The 15,493-nt window shown below is 30.1% G+C and overlaps 3 protein-coding genes across 6 annotated transcripts; 1 reads left to right on the top strand and 2 right to left on the bottom strand.

Moving 5' to 3' along the window:
• Positions 1–341: 341 nt before the first annotated feature.
• On the top strand, positions 342–5,798 carry LOC126865982 (ATP-dependent RNA helicase WM6). Of its 2 annotated transcripts, none has more exons than XM_050618978.1 (11): positions 342–495; positions 1,390–1,619; positions 2,049–2,269; positions 2,483–2,666; positions 2,747–2,865; positions 4,451–4,582; positions 4,691–4,837; positions 4,944–5,081; positions 5,154–5,271; positions 5,343–5,398; positions 5,468–5,798. In XM_050618978.1, the coding sequence occupies exons 2-10, from the start codon at positions 1,418–1,420 to the stop codon at positions 5,354–5,356; spliced, it is 1,275 nt and encodes a 424-aa protein (XP_050474935.1). In that variant the 5' UTR covers positions 342–495; positions 1,390–1,417; the 3' UTR covers positions 5,357–5,398; positions 5,468–5,798. The 2 variants fall into 2 exon arrangements, with proteins under 2 accessions (XP_050474935.1, XP_050474936.1); XM_050618979.1 differs by lacking the exon at positions 342–495 and adding an exon at positions 738–902.
• On the bottom strand, positions 5,400–7,379 carry LOC126865984 (U6 snRNA-associated Sm-like protein LSm4). The gene is made up of 5 exons (XM_050618982.1): positions 6,914–7,379; positions 6,793–6,834; positions 6,604–6,702; positions 6,332–6,509; positions 5,400–6,255 (listed from the first exon to the last, which is right to left on the bottom strand). The coding sequence occupies exons 1-5, from the start codon at positions 6,914–6,916 to the stop codon at positions 6,158–6,160; spliced, it is 420 nt and encodes a 139-aa protein (XP_050474939.1). The 5' UTR covers positions 6,917–7,379; the 3' UTR covers positions 5,400–6,157.
• Positions 7,380–8,023: 644 nt separating this feature from the next.
• LOC126865983 (WD repeat-containing protein 82) lies at positions 8,024–15,390 on the bottom strand. 3 transcript variants are annotated; one of them, XR_007689744.1, is made up of 2 exons: positions 12,547–15,390; positions 8,024–12,480 (listed from the first exon to the last, which is right to left on the bottom strand). XR_007689744.1 is itself a non-coding variant. In XM_050618981.1 (1 exon), exon 1 carries the CDS (start codon positions 14,593–14,595, stop codon positions 13,648–13,650), a length of 948 nt encoding a protein of 315 aa, XP_050474938.1. In that variant the 5' UTR covers positions 14,596–15,390; the 3' UTR covers positions 8,024–13,647. The 3 variants fall into 3 exon arrangements, 1 of the variants encoding a protein (XP_050474938.1); XR_007689745.1 differs by having other exon boundaries at positions 13,389–15,390; XM_050618981.1 differs by having other exon boundaries at positions 8,024–15,390.
• Positions 15,391–15,493: the final 103 nt, after the last annotated feature.

Here is a 15,493-nt window from a genome sequence, read left to right as displayed (position 1 = left end):
TTTTTGTTTTGTCTTATAAACAATTATTTTATTTTGATTAATTTTAAGCAGTCGACGAATTTAATGAATACACATACGTTCAGTACTATACAAATTTAATTATATAAAATATTTCCTTTAATTGCTACCATTACTTATTTCTAAAAGACCGCCAATATTTTAATATGATATATGATTGCGTATATCCGGTCATTGTCATAAGAATGAAGTTGTTCACAAGTTACAAGTAATCAACATCGGTATTATTATTTATAATGTTAAATATTATATTAATAATAATACGCGAACAAAATTGTAGCATAATTTTCTCACTGTATTTATTTAATATTTATTATTTCGAATAATTTTAATATAAATATAGGTTTTATAGGATGCATGCAGTTTTGCAGTTGGCACCTCTAGTCTTCCGGAATATAATGCGAGAAATTACACGAACGCACTGACTAAAGTAGTGATGAGTTACTGAGCGTCATTTTGTTAAAACTGTATCTGGAGGTAAGGTGAACATTTGTAATCCGTATTTAATTATTTATTAATAATCAATCCATACATAAAATGTATCTGATTGCATTAAGAATATCCTCAAATTTTACTATTGCATAATAGTTTTATTATTGGTTATGTTCCATAGTAAAAATTAAATGACGCATAAATGTTTATCTTGTAATCTGTGATGTTGAAAGCGTGAACGAATTTGGAAGATAAATGATATAATTTTTAATTGTGCAGATATGTACATGTGTCTAATTTACATTTCCAAGATGAGTGTTTAAAGAAATTTTGATTTTGACCGTTTTACTTATCTTATACCGTTCGTTTTTTCCACGAGTAAGCGATGTAGCGTCACTAAAATGGCGATTACATTAAGTGTATTATTCGTGCAAAAATCATTATTCTTATAGGCAAGTGTATTTTCATAGGTACATTTGTTTATCATGTATTTGAAAGACTTAGTACTTATTTAAGTGATTTAATATTTATTTTTTTTCTTATTTATATATTCTCATAATATTTCAGGAGATAGATTTCTAAATTATAAATAATACTTTCAAATTTTATGTTGAATTCTTTTTCTTTTTTTTCTTGCCAGATAAAAATAAGGGAAGGTATCAAGGAATTAATATAAATTTACTAAGATAAGCAGAGATTTGTTTCATCCACTAAATATTCTAATAAGTACTGTTCTTTGAATATTTTATATACTTTTACATACTCCGTGTATCTTTTGTACATCCAAATTTCCCATAAATGCTTAAACATCTGTGGTCTAAAGAGTTATTACAAATTTGAAATCAAAATTTAATAATAAATATCATGTAGATATTTATTATATAAATATAATTTTTGTAGGTTTTAGTTCTATGTATAATATTACTTTTCAAATTTCAGCAATAATTCAGTAAATATACAAAAAAAGATGGCGGATAATGATGACCTCTTGGATTACGAAGATGAAGAACAGACTGAACAATTAGTTGATGGAAGTAGGGATACACCTGCTAAAAAAGAAGTGAAGGGCACATATGTATCTATTCACAGTAGTGGATTTAGGGATTTTCTTCTTAAACCAGAAATATTACGTGCAATTATTGATTGTGGTTTTGAACATCCATCTGAAGGTAATAATGTTATAAAGTATAACATACCAATACTAAATTTTATATACAGTACTGTCTGCAATGACAGTTGACATTACATTCCCACGAACTGTCATTGGTGTGTGTACATTATATTCTTATTAATTATTAATATCTCACTCATTTTTTTTCTATCCTTATTTCAATTTTTGGGACATGTACATATCTTGATAAATGCATCTGTGTACAGATAAACTTACAGATTGTATATGCTCTTGCAGGCAGTACTAGGTTAAAACTAATATATTAAAATGTATAGATATTTAATATAATCAAATGATGAAAATCTGATAGGGACAACAGACTAGACATGAATGATTTGTCTATATTAACTGATTACTTGACTCGTATAAATTATTATATCTTTTATGTTAAATATATGGAGATTTTTCATATAAGCCTTATTTACAGTACAACATGAATGCATTCCCCAAGCAGTACTTGGTATGGATATATTATGTCAAGCAAAATCTGGCATGGGAAAAACAGCTGTATTTGTGCTAGCTACATTACAACAATTAGAATTAACAGAGAACCAGGTCTATGTCCTTGTCATGTGTCATACACGAGAACTTGCTTTCCAAATTAGCAAAGAATATGAACGATTTAGCAAATATATGCCTCATGTGAAAGTAAGCATAACTTATGTCAAGTATATTTAATTATAATTTATGTGGAATCTTCACATGATGAAATATAATTATCATATTAAATAATGGTGACACTCTTTAACACCACTACCTACCACTGACGAAGATTCTTATATTTATTATATAACTTAGCTTTATAAAAGAAATATGTTTGTGAATAATGATTCATTTTAAGTAATGTATTTACATTACTAGGTCGGTGTATTTTTTGGTGGTTTACCAATTCAAAAAGATGAAGAAGTCCTAAAGAACGTATGTCCTCATATTGTTGTTGGTACACCAGGTCGTATCCTTGCTCTTGTTCGAAATAAAAAATTAAATCTGAAACACTTGAAGCACTTTATACTCGATGAATGTGATAAAATGCTCGAGCTATTAGGTATTTATAAATACAGTTCTTTTTTTATGTATGACTATAACCCTGTTGAATATAAATTATATACCTACATTTATTTTCAGACATGCGCAGGGACGTACAGGAAATATTTAGAAGCACTCCACACGGTAAACAAGTCATGATGTTCAGCGCTACATTGTCCAAGGAGATACGTCCTGTCTGCAAAAAGTTCATGCAAGATGTAATTAAAAAAATCTTCCTCTTCACTTCGATCTTCGATTGCTCCTACTTCGTTGGCCCTGTATTCATACCCAGGACAAAGCTCAAACCATACTATAAATATCGTTGACGGCGCACCCGCGGGTTAGGCTAGTTAGACAACACTTTGAAGGAGTGACACAGAATTCAATAACGAAAAGCCCCTCGATGTCTCCGGTTGAAAGTCAAGTTCTACAACTTAAACGTAACAAGTTGCTGCTCCAAAGTTTTCCTCCATTTACCGGATGACGAGATATCTACTCATAAAAGGAACGATATCTTCGTTTAAAATCGTTTCTTGAGTTAATCAAGATGACGTTGACGATGTTTTAAAGCAATTTTATTTAGTTCCTATCTTCGATGTTCAAATCTTTTAAATTGTCTGCTGCATATTGAAATTGCCAAAGTTAAAATGATGTTCTGTATAATGTTACACGAATATTAGGAAACGTCATATATCTGTCGGGATGGGTTGGGTGGAAAAAGTTTCTGCAATTTCTATGGGCAGATGATTCAATCAGGTGTAAGGGAGGGATAGATTTTTAAATGGCATAGAGCAGCATTGAAAGCAGTTTTCAATTGGGTGGGGGGCTAAGAAGATCTCAAGAAAACCTGAAGACAGAAGAGCGCAAGAAAGAAGATGCAAGAGGATGAATGGGAAACTGGGGTTAGCTAGGATGATGATACTGCTGCAATTACGTGGCATATATCTAGAATTTGTTATTCGCGTTCGTCTTATCTGTAATCGAAACAACGTATTTTGATATTTTGCAAAAAAAGCTAATGGAAATCAATAATCAATTAATAGGAGTGAAAATGGAAGTGTTCATACATAGTTTGATCGTGTTCACTTCTATGTGAAAGCAAAATATAAATCAGTTTGTGTATCACGAATCATAAGCTATTTAAGTCGCGATGTAAAAAAGTATGTATCCCAGAGGCCGTTAAATTTTGTGATAATGAGCATACCAACAATAATCGAGGCCAATTCTGGGCATATTCCGAATATACTAGAATTTGGGAGAAGAGATTTGGCATCGAGTGGTCAGCGGATGTGTGACAGAACATTCATGGGTGCGCCTTCTTAGTTCTGTTGAGGTGACTGCTGAGTTTTCGTTGTTGGCACTGCCCAGAGATGGAAGTCGTCGGACCGTATGTAACCAACATGACTAATCCGATCGACAAATAAGCGCAAAAAACTGAGAATTTAAGCAGAAAGTTCTTGAGAAATCATCTAATATATTTTATTTATAGTTACTTAATATAAAATTGCCATTATCAAGGAAGCGGGAGAAATTGGGATATTCATAAAAAAATACTCTACATTTTCACATCATTTACGTCACTTGTTAAACTTTCATTTGTAGTTCATTTTATATCTCAAATTTGTTTTAAATGATTTTTTTGTTTATATTTCTCTAATACTCGATTCCATTCGTAAATTTCGTTACATTTTCAACTTAATGTGTTACATCTAGAAAAATATTATATTGAATCTAGAAATTATCAAAGGTATGGTTATCTATAGGGTAAAATAGATAATCTTGTAAAAAACATTCTCTGCGCAGCCCATGGAAGTCTATGTGGATGATGAAGCGAAACTCACGTTGCACGGTCTACAACAACATTATGTGAAACTAAAAGAGAATGAAAAGAACAAGAAGCTATTTGAATTACTTGATGTACTTGAATTTAATCAGGTTTGTCCACAGACATCGATTAAGTGATATTTTTTATTATTTACTTTAAGATTTTCGTTATACATTAAGCTACTGTAATATTCGTTTCTATTTTACATCATTCTATAGGTCGTTATCTTTGTAAAATCTGTACAAAGGTGTATGGCTTTGGCACAACTTCTAACAGAACAAAATTTTCCTGCGATTGGTATACACAGGGGTATGACTCAGGAAGAACGGCTATCAAGGTACCAACAATTTAAAGATTTCCAAAAGGTAAATGTTGTCTAGTGTAGGCCTATTTAATATATATTTCATGTAATGTAGATCTGTAATATTTCATTTGTTTCGAAATAATTGCAAACAAATACTATTATTTTAGCGAATTTTGGTAGCTACAAATTTATTTGGACGCGGTATGGATATTGAGCGTGTAAACATAGTGTTTAATTACGATATGCCAGAAGATTCGGACACATACCTACATCGAGTAGCCAGAGCTGGTCGTTTCGGTACCAAGGTTAATATTGGCACGATATATTATAATGTAATAATACTAACATTCACTTTAATACTCGGTTAATACTTACAGGGTCTTGCTATTACATTAGTCAGTGATGAAAGTGATGCTAAGATACTAAACGATGTTCAAGAACGGTTTGATGTTAATATTACAGAGTTACCAGATGAGATAGATCTAGCTTCATACAGTAAGTTTACTTTAATATAAAATTTGAATGCGTAGTTCAAAAATTTTTAATTAATTTCGATTTTGTTTCAGTTGAAGGACGATAAATATAACATCATTCCCCAAAATAAATTTGAGACTACGATAAAGTAAGTACTAATTATAGTTCCTCAATTTTATTATAGATTATTTTTTTATCGGTGTATCTTTTGTTACAGGCACATGAAAATTTAAACGCTATACCGTACACTTGTCATTATGTATCCACATTAAGTATAACATATATTTTGTATCGATTTACAATTTTCTTTTCATTGATCTGACAAACCTTATGAACAAGTGACATAATCAAACTAATTATAGTTACGCTATGATTCTTCTAATGAACTACAATAAATAATTCACATTGTGATTGTACAATACTATTTTAACTTTCATTCTACGTTCAGTAAATAAGAATTGCGTGCATAAATAGAACTAAGAGAATACATTTTGTGTCCTCTTTAATACCTTATGTAAATGAAATAAATATTTCTCTTTTTTTATATATATAGTACGTTTAATATTATCCTAATTAAATTCGTAGATTTCCTCATAGGTGTCCTCTTTAATACCTTATGTAAACGAAATAAACATTTCTTTTTTTATATATATATAGTACATTTAATATTATTCTAATTGAATTATTAGTTAAATATAATTAAACTGTAGAAATGTATTTTTTGCTGTACTTTGTTAATAGATTTTTGTTACAAAAATTGCTGTGTATTCAGTTTGTATGTTCATACATCTTAGTAAAAATTACTTACATAATAAAAGTGATAATTTTACATTTTGTATGAATATTTTTGAGAAAAAAAAATAGGAAATTGAAGATTTGCTATATAAACTAAAATGATAACATAATTTCATTTGGTTCTTGCTTTATTTTGAGATTTGTTCCCTCCTTGATTACCTCCACCACGACCAAGAGCAGCAGGGCCTCTACCACCACGACCAAAAGTTCCTATAAAAGAAATATTTATGTACGTATATACTATTTAATATATGTATATTTACATATATATTATATATGATTATACCTCTTCCACTACCACGACCTCGTTGACTTTGTCCTCTTCCTTTCATTTCTCCACGTCCCCTCGATTTCATTTGTACATCTTCTTTTACCATATCTATGACTTCATCAGGAATTCGTAAATACTTAATTGTACTACCTCGAATATAGCATTCAGGCATTCTCCAAAATTTATCGCCATCCTAAATAATATATGTTACATTATATATAATAAACTTTTATACAAATAATTTATGAAATATTTCATTAATTCGAAAAAATGTATCGTTATTGTACCCTGGATGTACATATAACCTCTCTGAGATTAATATTCATCCAGCTATCACAACTAACTAAATGTCCATTATACGTTTCTCCATTCTTAAGTTCGACTAGCTGTAAAAAATATTAAATTATTTAATTGAAAGCACTAATATTGCTAGATTATATGAAATATAACTTTATAAATATATATTTGAAACTAACCATAGGATGGTTTTGAGCAGTTCTTAATAACGACAAAGGTAACTGAAAAATACAAATGTGAAGTAAATGAAGATAATAAAGTATGAAAATTGAATTTTCATCTAATTATTTTTAAATTTACCATTTTTTATCACTTTGATGTGTATTTAAATATCGCACGATCAACATCAAAACAAACCGTTCGAAATGTTTAGTTATATTATAGTCAGGATAACCAACTAAAATGTAGTTATAATATAGTCCAGACAGTCAAATTTTTCATATAATTATATTTCTTGTAAAAAAATCGATAATCTTATTTTTATAAAAAATACATTCAATAATTAATTTTCAAATATAAAACTATCTAACAATGTAAATAAAATTTGATTACTGCAGCTGACATTATTGGCTGTTGACTAGTGACATTCGAGTAACACTGCTCGTCTCGTTGTGCAAACTATAAATAATATTCTTTACTACAATTTATATATACTTACAATTTTTATATTTTATTTGTTACAAAAGCAATGTTTTGTAATTACATCGTATCAAAAGTACCTACATTAATCAAATTTTTATTCGTGAATGCCTTATATCATCGAAAAGTAACTGCAAATATTTATTAACTGTTAATAAGTATTAAATTCATACAACATAATTTGAATTATATGAAAATAAAAATTAATTTTTTTCAGCTTAATACAAGATATCTTTTAATGAGAATGTAAGTGTACATAACTTAGGTGATAAATGACAAATGTTGGTAAAAGAAGATGCGAAAGCAGTTAATTTTGTTTCAATAAGAATTCAAAATATGGGAGGAAATGTTCATTATGTGGCTGGTTAAAATTTTCAAGAATTAATTAAAAGTTTTAATATTAAGAGATTTGTAAGGTTCCAATCAGTTCATTATACCAGAACACGAGGGCTACAAAATAAAAATAGGTATTTTTTATCTTAGAGAAAAGACTTACAAGAGATGGCTAAGAAATTGATTCAAAAGTAAATTGAGCATAGAAAGTAAAGCATTAAAAAGACCAGAGAATCAAGGGAATGAATGCATGGGAACTGCATGGGAGATATGAAATAGAAGAAAAATCCTTAAAAATTCCAAACATAAGAAATTCATCTACCAAAGATACTTAACAAATTACTTTTAATAACAAATATTGAAGGAAATGTACAACAAGAATTAAATTTAAAATAAGGAGATGTTCTGTTTTTAACTTGTGGAGAAAAGATTCGCATGGTAAATACATATTAATTTATTATGTTTCCAACATTCATTAATTTAAATATATATATATTAACATTAAACAATTATATATATTAACATCAAATTTAAATTACAGTAGATATCATTAGGAAAAGTACATCTCGAATTTACAAATTTCTTATAAAGTAAAAATCAAAAAATTCGTATAAGGAATGTATTATTATGGACCACCGAATTTCCTTTATTTTTGTTCAATACTGATAAACATTAATCATTAGAAACCATGCATCATCTATTCATACAACCTCATCCAGATGATATGCAATATCTTATAAAGAATTCACTTTCTTAAATCGACTATCCACTATTCACTGTCTTCTGTATTCTTGTTAATTAATTAACGAGCTTAGTACTTATATATACCTATATACTTATTTTAATAAGTGAAATACTTATTTGTTCCTTTATAGGTTAAAGGATTACATTATGATTTGGTTATGAATGGTTTTGAGACTACAGGAGAATCAATATGAATTCACGAATCAAAATTACAAATAGAAATATTTTAAATGCTAAATATAAATGAATTATTTGAATATGAATTATTTATTATATAGATGAAATATTTAGAATCTGTTATCCCACTTCATGGTGGAATTGCTATAGGTATTTTATTTTTAACTTAAATATCAGCAATACCCAATAACATTGAATTATAGTAAAAAGATATTAAGAAACTTCTCAAGATTGGATTGTTTAATATGTTTAATCCGTAATACCAAAACTATGAAAAACGATGAAGCAAGATTTAATATCAAGAGTACTTTTGGGGAAATAAAAAGATTTTGTCATATACAGACAATAGACAAATAAAACTTTTTGTATTTTTTACTATAACGTAAAATTAATTCTAAAAGGTCAGCTTGTTATGTTATCTTTAAAAAATTCTTTTCAATAATTTGTGTATATTTTATACAATATGTCTGATATTTTTATATACTTTATAATAATCATCGTACTATATGAAAAATCTGTTTATATAATATAATATAATGTGACAATGAAAAGTATTCATATATTACTTTATAACATCAATTTTGTACGAAAATGTTTAAAAACACAATTTTATTTTAAGTAGAATAAAATTCAATTCCAAAGTATTATCCATTTTATTTAAACTTATTTCATAAGAATCTGCCTTATAATTTACAATATCTATGAATGTTGCGATTACTGTAAATCATAATACACCCGTTTATATCGCATTTTTATATTGTTATAAATATTGCGAAGAAATAATAGTATCACGAAACATAATGAAAATAATTTTAGCATAACAAAAAATATGATTGATGCTGCACTCAAAAGTATAAAAATTAATAGCTCATCTTTATATTTACTATGTCTGAACAAAATGTATAATCAACAGCTATATATCATAAGTGATAAATTTATTGCATGAAAAAGGGAATTACACGTATACCATATTAAGCAATATTTGCACAGCTTTAATTACTAAAAATTCTATCGATTTTACTGTAGAGATGTAATTATGTTACATTAACATACGTGTTACGTAATTTTAGCGATTAAAATTGCTATTCAACATTACCATACTGTTAACGATTTTGCAAAGTAACATAGACATGATCAGCCAGCAATAAAACAATATACAAAGTATACATACAACAGAAATGTGAAATTATGTTTTTCTATGTTAGGGTTTATTTATGTTTCTAAAAACGGTTAATAGAAATCAGCATAGAAATAAAATGATAAGACCAAATTTTAATGTACAAAAAAAGTGTTTTATTAGAATTTGTTTTTCTTAGGAAACTTTCACGCGTTCTATTTAAATTGATTAAAAAAAAAAAAATCTTTTATCTGCGCAGTAAATGTTATATATAAATTGAACATTGTCATCAAAGATTCTTTTTCGTGAATTACGCTTAAAAATATGTTCGTTCAATAAAAATTCCCTAATAAACACGCTGATATGCTGTTATATTTAAAGTGAAAGAAAATTTCATCATTCTGTGTTAATTGTCGTTTCGACTTAGCGAACTGGAACATAGGTAAATGCGATCACAAAACATTTTGTTTCTTTCTTTACAGAAAATGAATTCTTATTTCAATTTTTATTGCAATTTTCATATAATATGGAAGTAAAAAGATTTTCTCTTTTAATATACTAAAATATCTCTTCATATTTACTATGCACAATACATGTTCCAAGTATTCAAGAATAATTCAATATCATAAATCGTTTAAATGTTTCAGAAAGATATAAAAAAAAGAAAGTTTACAAAGTTAATTTCCTGCTAAAATGTAAGCGTTAAAGGTGTGCATATTTTAACTCATCAATGGAAGAAGATGCAGTCACATAACAGAAATTTCCATTTTATAATGACAACACGTTTGTTTTCGTATGTTCCTAGTTCTCTAAGAATCTACAATGCACTATTACGCATAACGTGTTAATTAATCGGCTTAACTCTTACGCAGAATAACGTAAAATTCAATTAAAAATTAGTACGAATATGACTACATTTCATCTACAAAACACGCATGTCGACTGTTATCCCATTACCAAAACTTAACGTAGGAACTTAGAAATCTCTCAAAAACTAGAACGTTTCAAAATAAATGTTTCTAAATATATAGAATAATTGAACATAGATTAATTACTTCAGTGAATCATCACATTTAGTATCTTTTGTTTACTTTTGCGTCTTTCTTTTTTTAAGTGCATTTTAATAAAACGTTCTCATAATTGTTAAAATTCATTCGATTGACACAATATACACCTAATCTTAATTCAGTTCTAAATCCCTATGTTAAGTGGCCGCATAAATCGATGGTCATGACAGAGGCGTAAATGAGTGATATTGTAGAGTTTAGAAATAATATTTCTTTTACTTCATTCAAATAGTTAAATATGACAAAAATTAAACTAAATGATTTAACAATAAAAAGTTCTTGGCTCGTACAATATTACCTTCTTTTTTATAGATTGTGTATCCCCGTTGTGGACAATAAAATGTAAATATACAATCACTAAATGAAGACTGATGTTTATAAAAAAAATATCATATAATTTTGTTTTTATATATACAACTCTACGAGGATTTGTACAATCTCAGGAAAAAAGAATCGTTTATTTATGCCCCTGACTGACGCTTTAAACGTGGAAACAAATTGAAGTGGACTTATAACCACTGAAAAATCTAATCGATCAATGATCAATTTCCGCGTCTCCGCTCACGGAAGAACGTAAATGTATCGATTAGATAATGTTCCGTCGTTAACTTGCCAGAATATATACAAGTTGTCGCTTTTTCCGTTTGGGAACACAGTGTTTCGCATGTTAAACGATTTACAGAAATTCATATTCGAGATTATTCTTGGCATGGGCTTGAATTTATTCAATTATATTTGGCAGTATGAAAGTATTTTAATCTATATACGTGGATCGATCATGGTACTTTCAAAACGATTTGATTTCTTCGAGTCTATCTTTCGGGTGCCATATGAAATCTTTGCTTCGATCTGATTCGTTAAATTCGGCGTATATTCGTCTTCTTTTTTTGTTAATTACGTACAATACACGTTTTTAAATAACAATCGTATTTCTTCATTTTCGCATGTTCGACGTAGACCGCAATCTTTGCGTACACTGTTTCGCCACTTAGAAAAATACTATTTTACAAGATGTGGCGAACTCTCGTGCATTAGCGCACAAGTAATGCATTCAAAAGCTCGCCGACCTCGAAGATATACAAGCGAATACATTACACACAAAGAGACATTCGTACACGCACTCATACACTGTTGTAGAATCAATAGACAATACGCAAATATGCAACACAATCATACATGTTACACATACGTATGCGTTTTTTTCGTATAGAATAATACAATCATCTACTCTTGCATAAGGTATGTTAAGGAAAACATCTAGAAATTCTAGAGGACACTGTGGATATAATGATATATACACGTATGATGAAGGCAGGGCTATATAATCGAACAGACAGAATGTGCACGAGCAGTGTTGTAAATATGTAGTACAAGTCATACAATTTTGTGTGATATTCTTTTCGACGCGGTTTTCGCGATATCTTCAGTTTTTTATCCTAAGCAAACAATACAATTTCGATAATTTATTAAGTATGGACTTATATACGTATAGAATGAAACGAAACAGCCATTTAACTACAATTATATCATATTAAAAGGATGGATTGTCGAACTTTTTTTTTCTTTTTTATATCTTTTTCTCTTTTTTAATTTGTAATAAAATGCTGCCTGTTCATTCCAATGCACCTGTTGTCTTATAGTAAAATGCTTTATCGCATACATGTAAACATTAAAATTTACCGAACTACTATGTGAAAATGATTAGACTTAACTGCACTTCCTACCATCATCGAATGTTTTCTCACCCGGCCCGCCGGTTCCACGCATGTAGATTAAAAATGATACCATATCTAGAATAATACATATACAATAACATAAGTGCCAACGTTGGCAGTATACTTTCAGAATTATTATACCTTTATCGCATGGAAGTAGTAGAAACACGAGATACTTTACTGCCGTCAACGAAGTGTCTATTTAAGACATTTCACATGTTTATTGCGCATAATAAATAAGCTCGATATCCTATCGTTCTTGCGCGCAACGAGGTCGTATAATCATTGAATTTCAAGTGAACGCCCGTTCATAATGAGGTTACGAAAAATATCCCTGATTTCGGACGGCCACTAGCAAATTTAATTAATGAATCAATTTGTTGAGATATGTGTTAATGCAATATGATTATAACAATTTCTCCATGCGCGATATCAGCGACTACAATTCTTCTTTTCATCAACTAATTATGTATCATAGAATAAAATGTAAAATTTCATATAGTAGATATAGAATTCGATTTGTTTTCGAAGTATTAATAAAAGAACTATTCTTTTTTCTTTTTTTGTGCTGTACAAACTTATGTCAAGTGAATAACATCAAAATGTTTCAATTAAAAAATCTATACAAATATATTCTATTGGTAATATAATATATGTTAATTTCTTTTTTAGTGCAGTGAATCAAAATAATTATTGCAGTTATTGGTTTTGCCAAAGTATGGTCAAACTGTTCAGATGTCTGTATGGTATAGATAATTCTGTATCGTTACTACACACAGGTACACAAGAAGGAATTATGTACACAAGATGACATATCCAAATACTAGCAATATTTGTAGCATACTTTGAGAAATAAGAGAAGTGATGGTGTATCACGATTTTTAAATATTGGCAAGGTATTATGATGGTCACGTTCATCGCGCCACAGAGTATATGACGATGAAGATGAAAATGGCAAAATACATAAACCATGCATGACATACTCAAAGCAAGCCAATGAGCCAAGCGGGCCAATTTCCTGGATATTGTAGCCATTTTTTCTGTTGCTTGGGTTTGTTCCAGCACCGGCGTCTCATACGTCGGTTAGTTAACCTTGTACATAATGTAAATGCAATTTCTGCTCATTTGAAATACCCAAGAATTATTGTTATTCCCTCCTTGAACCGATGTCATTTTCAGTTCCTTCTTGCACAAAATTAGGTAAATTCTAGCAAGCATTGCCCAGTATTTGATGCATTGATTTTATGCATTTTCGTCAATAGTAGGCAACCAAAATGCCATATTGGTACAGGCAGATGCTAACATCATATACTTAGGATTAAATTGAATACACTGAACTGGTGCAGGGTGATCTCCATTAAGCACACAAACTTTGTATCCAGTTTCGGCATTCCATACATGCACTCTCCCATCTGTAGATCCACTAAATACAAACTGTGAATCAGGACTAAAGCTGGCTTCAATTGCAATTCCTTTGTTGTTCAAATAACCAGCAAATGTTTGTAGCGGAGTACCATGAAAGGCATCAATCAAACGGATTGTACTGCCATTTGTAGAGATCAAAATGGTTTTACCATCTCTACTAAACTTTAGTCCTGTCCAATCACATTCCTTCTCTTGAGATAATTTAAATGTAACAAATGGCCCTTTGTCGAAACTGCGTAGATCATACAGCTTCAAGAACTCTGAATTGACACCTGCTGCGAAAATCAGACCCTCTGGATCATATGCAGCAACTGGACGTCCCGAAACATTCATAACACCATGACAATTAGGAGAACGTAAGTCCCATAGTCTTAATGATTTATCTAAAGATCCAGAAAGAAATGTATCTTCTATAGGGCTGATACATAATGATACAACTTTCTTGCTATGACCTGGGAAATATCTGATATACTTATTATCATGCAAGCTTAGATAACGGATGGTGTCATCAATTTTTGTACTGCTGTGTATTGCAGTATTCTTTGCATGGGTGAAATGGATTAAATCTACACCATATTTCTTGGAATTGACTGTACGCACCTGAGTGCCTTTCTCACAGTCATATATCACGATCTGGTCATCTTCCGAGCAGGAGATCAAAGTATCCCCGTTTGGTGAAAAATCGATGCTATTTATGCGATCGGAATTTTCACGGAAAACTTTGGCCACCTTGAAGCTCCTCACCACGTGGTCAACGAGCTTCATGGTGATGGACGGCGCGTTCTCCCTTTCGTGCCGTCCTCTTAACCTCCCCGCTTCCGCAATTTCTTTTTCCTTTCTTCTAATATAGTCTAGGCGCCGAAGCGCGAAGCTTCAGCGGAGGGGTCAGGGGTTTGTCTATGTACCACTGTTATTCACCTCGCGGGAAGAAAAAACTCGCGGGGAGTTCAAGAGGTCAAAGAATCCAAAACGCAGCTCAACTATCACCTTGTTAACCTCCGGACTTTCTTGATTTCTCTTTTACCCGACTATCAGAGTTACTTCTCAATCCGAACTTGATTTCCTTTAATTTGACAAAAGGGCTCCTTCCAATGTCTCCTCTCTTTCCTACGAACGGACGCCGTCGGCAGACTAGCGCACACAGCACGCACAAATTCTGCCAACTGTTTAGAGAAATGGATGACGAATTACCGTGAACTGTTCTCAAGATACTGTAGATTCATACCGTGAGTAAAGCTATCGATCTGCGTTGACGTCGATGTAATGCCCGCCTCCTAAGAAACTGTTTTATCAGAAGGAACAGAGAATTTGAAATTTATTTAAATCCCTAATTGCTAAATTAAAACTTTTTCCCTCAAGTAGTAGTTATGAGAAATGTTATTTAACTGATTAAATTTGTTATCACGATAATGTGAAATTAATATCTTTCTCAGTCGTCTTTTTTTTATTATGTACTGGATGTGAGATGTTATATTTAGACAATGAATTTTTATGCATTTATAGGAAATTTAAAATTGCAAAAATGCAAATATTGCACATATTATGCAAAAAATATACAAAATATCCGAAGTGTAGAACTTATTATGATATTCAGTAGAAGAAATAAATTTCTACTGAGATTTCATTTGTTTAATTAGCTTCACAAAAAATGAATAAAAATTCA

This window comes from Bombus huntii, chromosome 5 (genome assembly GCF_024542735.1).
Source record: "Bombus huntii isolate Logan2020A chromosome 5, iyBomHunt1.1, whole genome shotgun sequence".
In the NCBI taxonomy this organism is placed as follows: Eukaryota; Metazoa; Arthropoda; class Insecta; order Hymenoptera; family Apidae; genus Bombus; species Bombus huntii.
The sequence above is the reverse complement of the archived record's forward strand: the minus strand, read 5'-3'. Positions and strand labels throughout refer to the sequence as shown.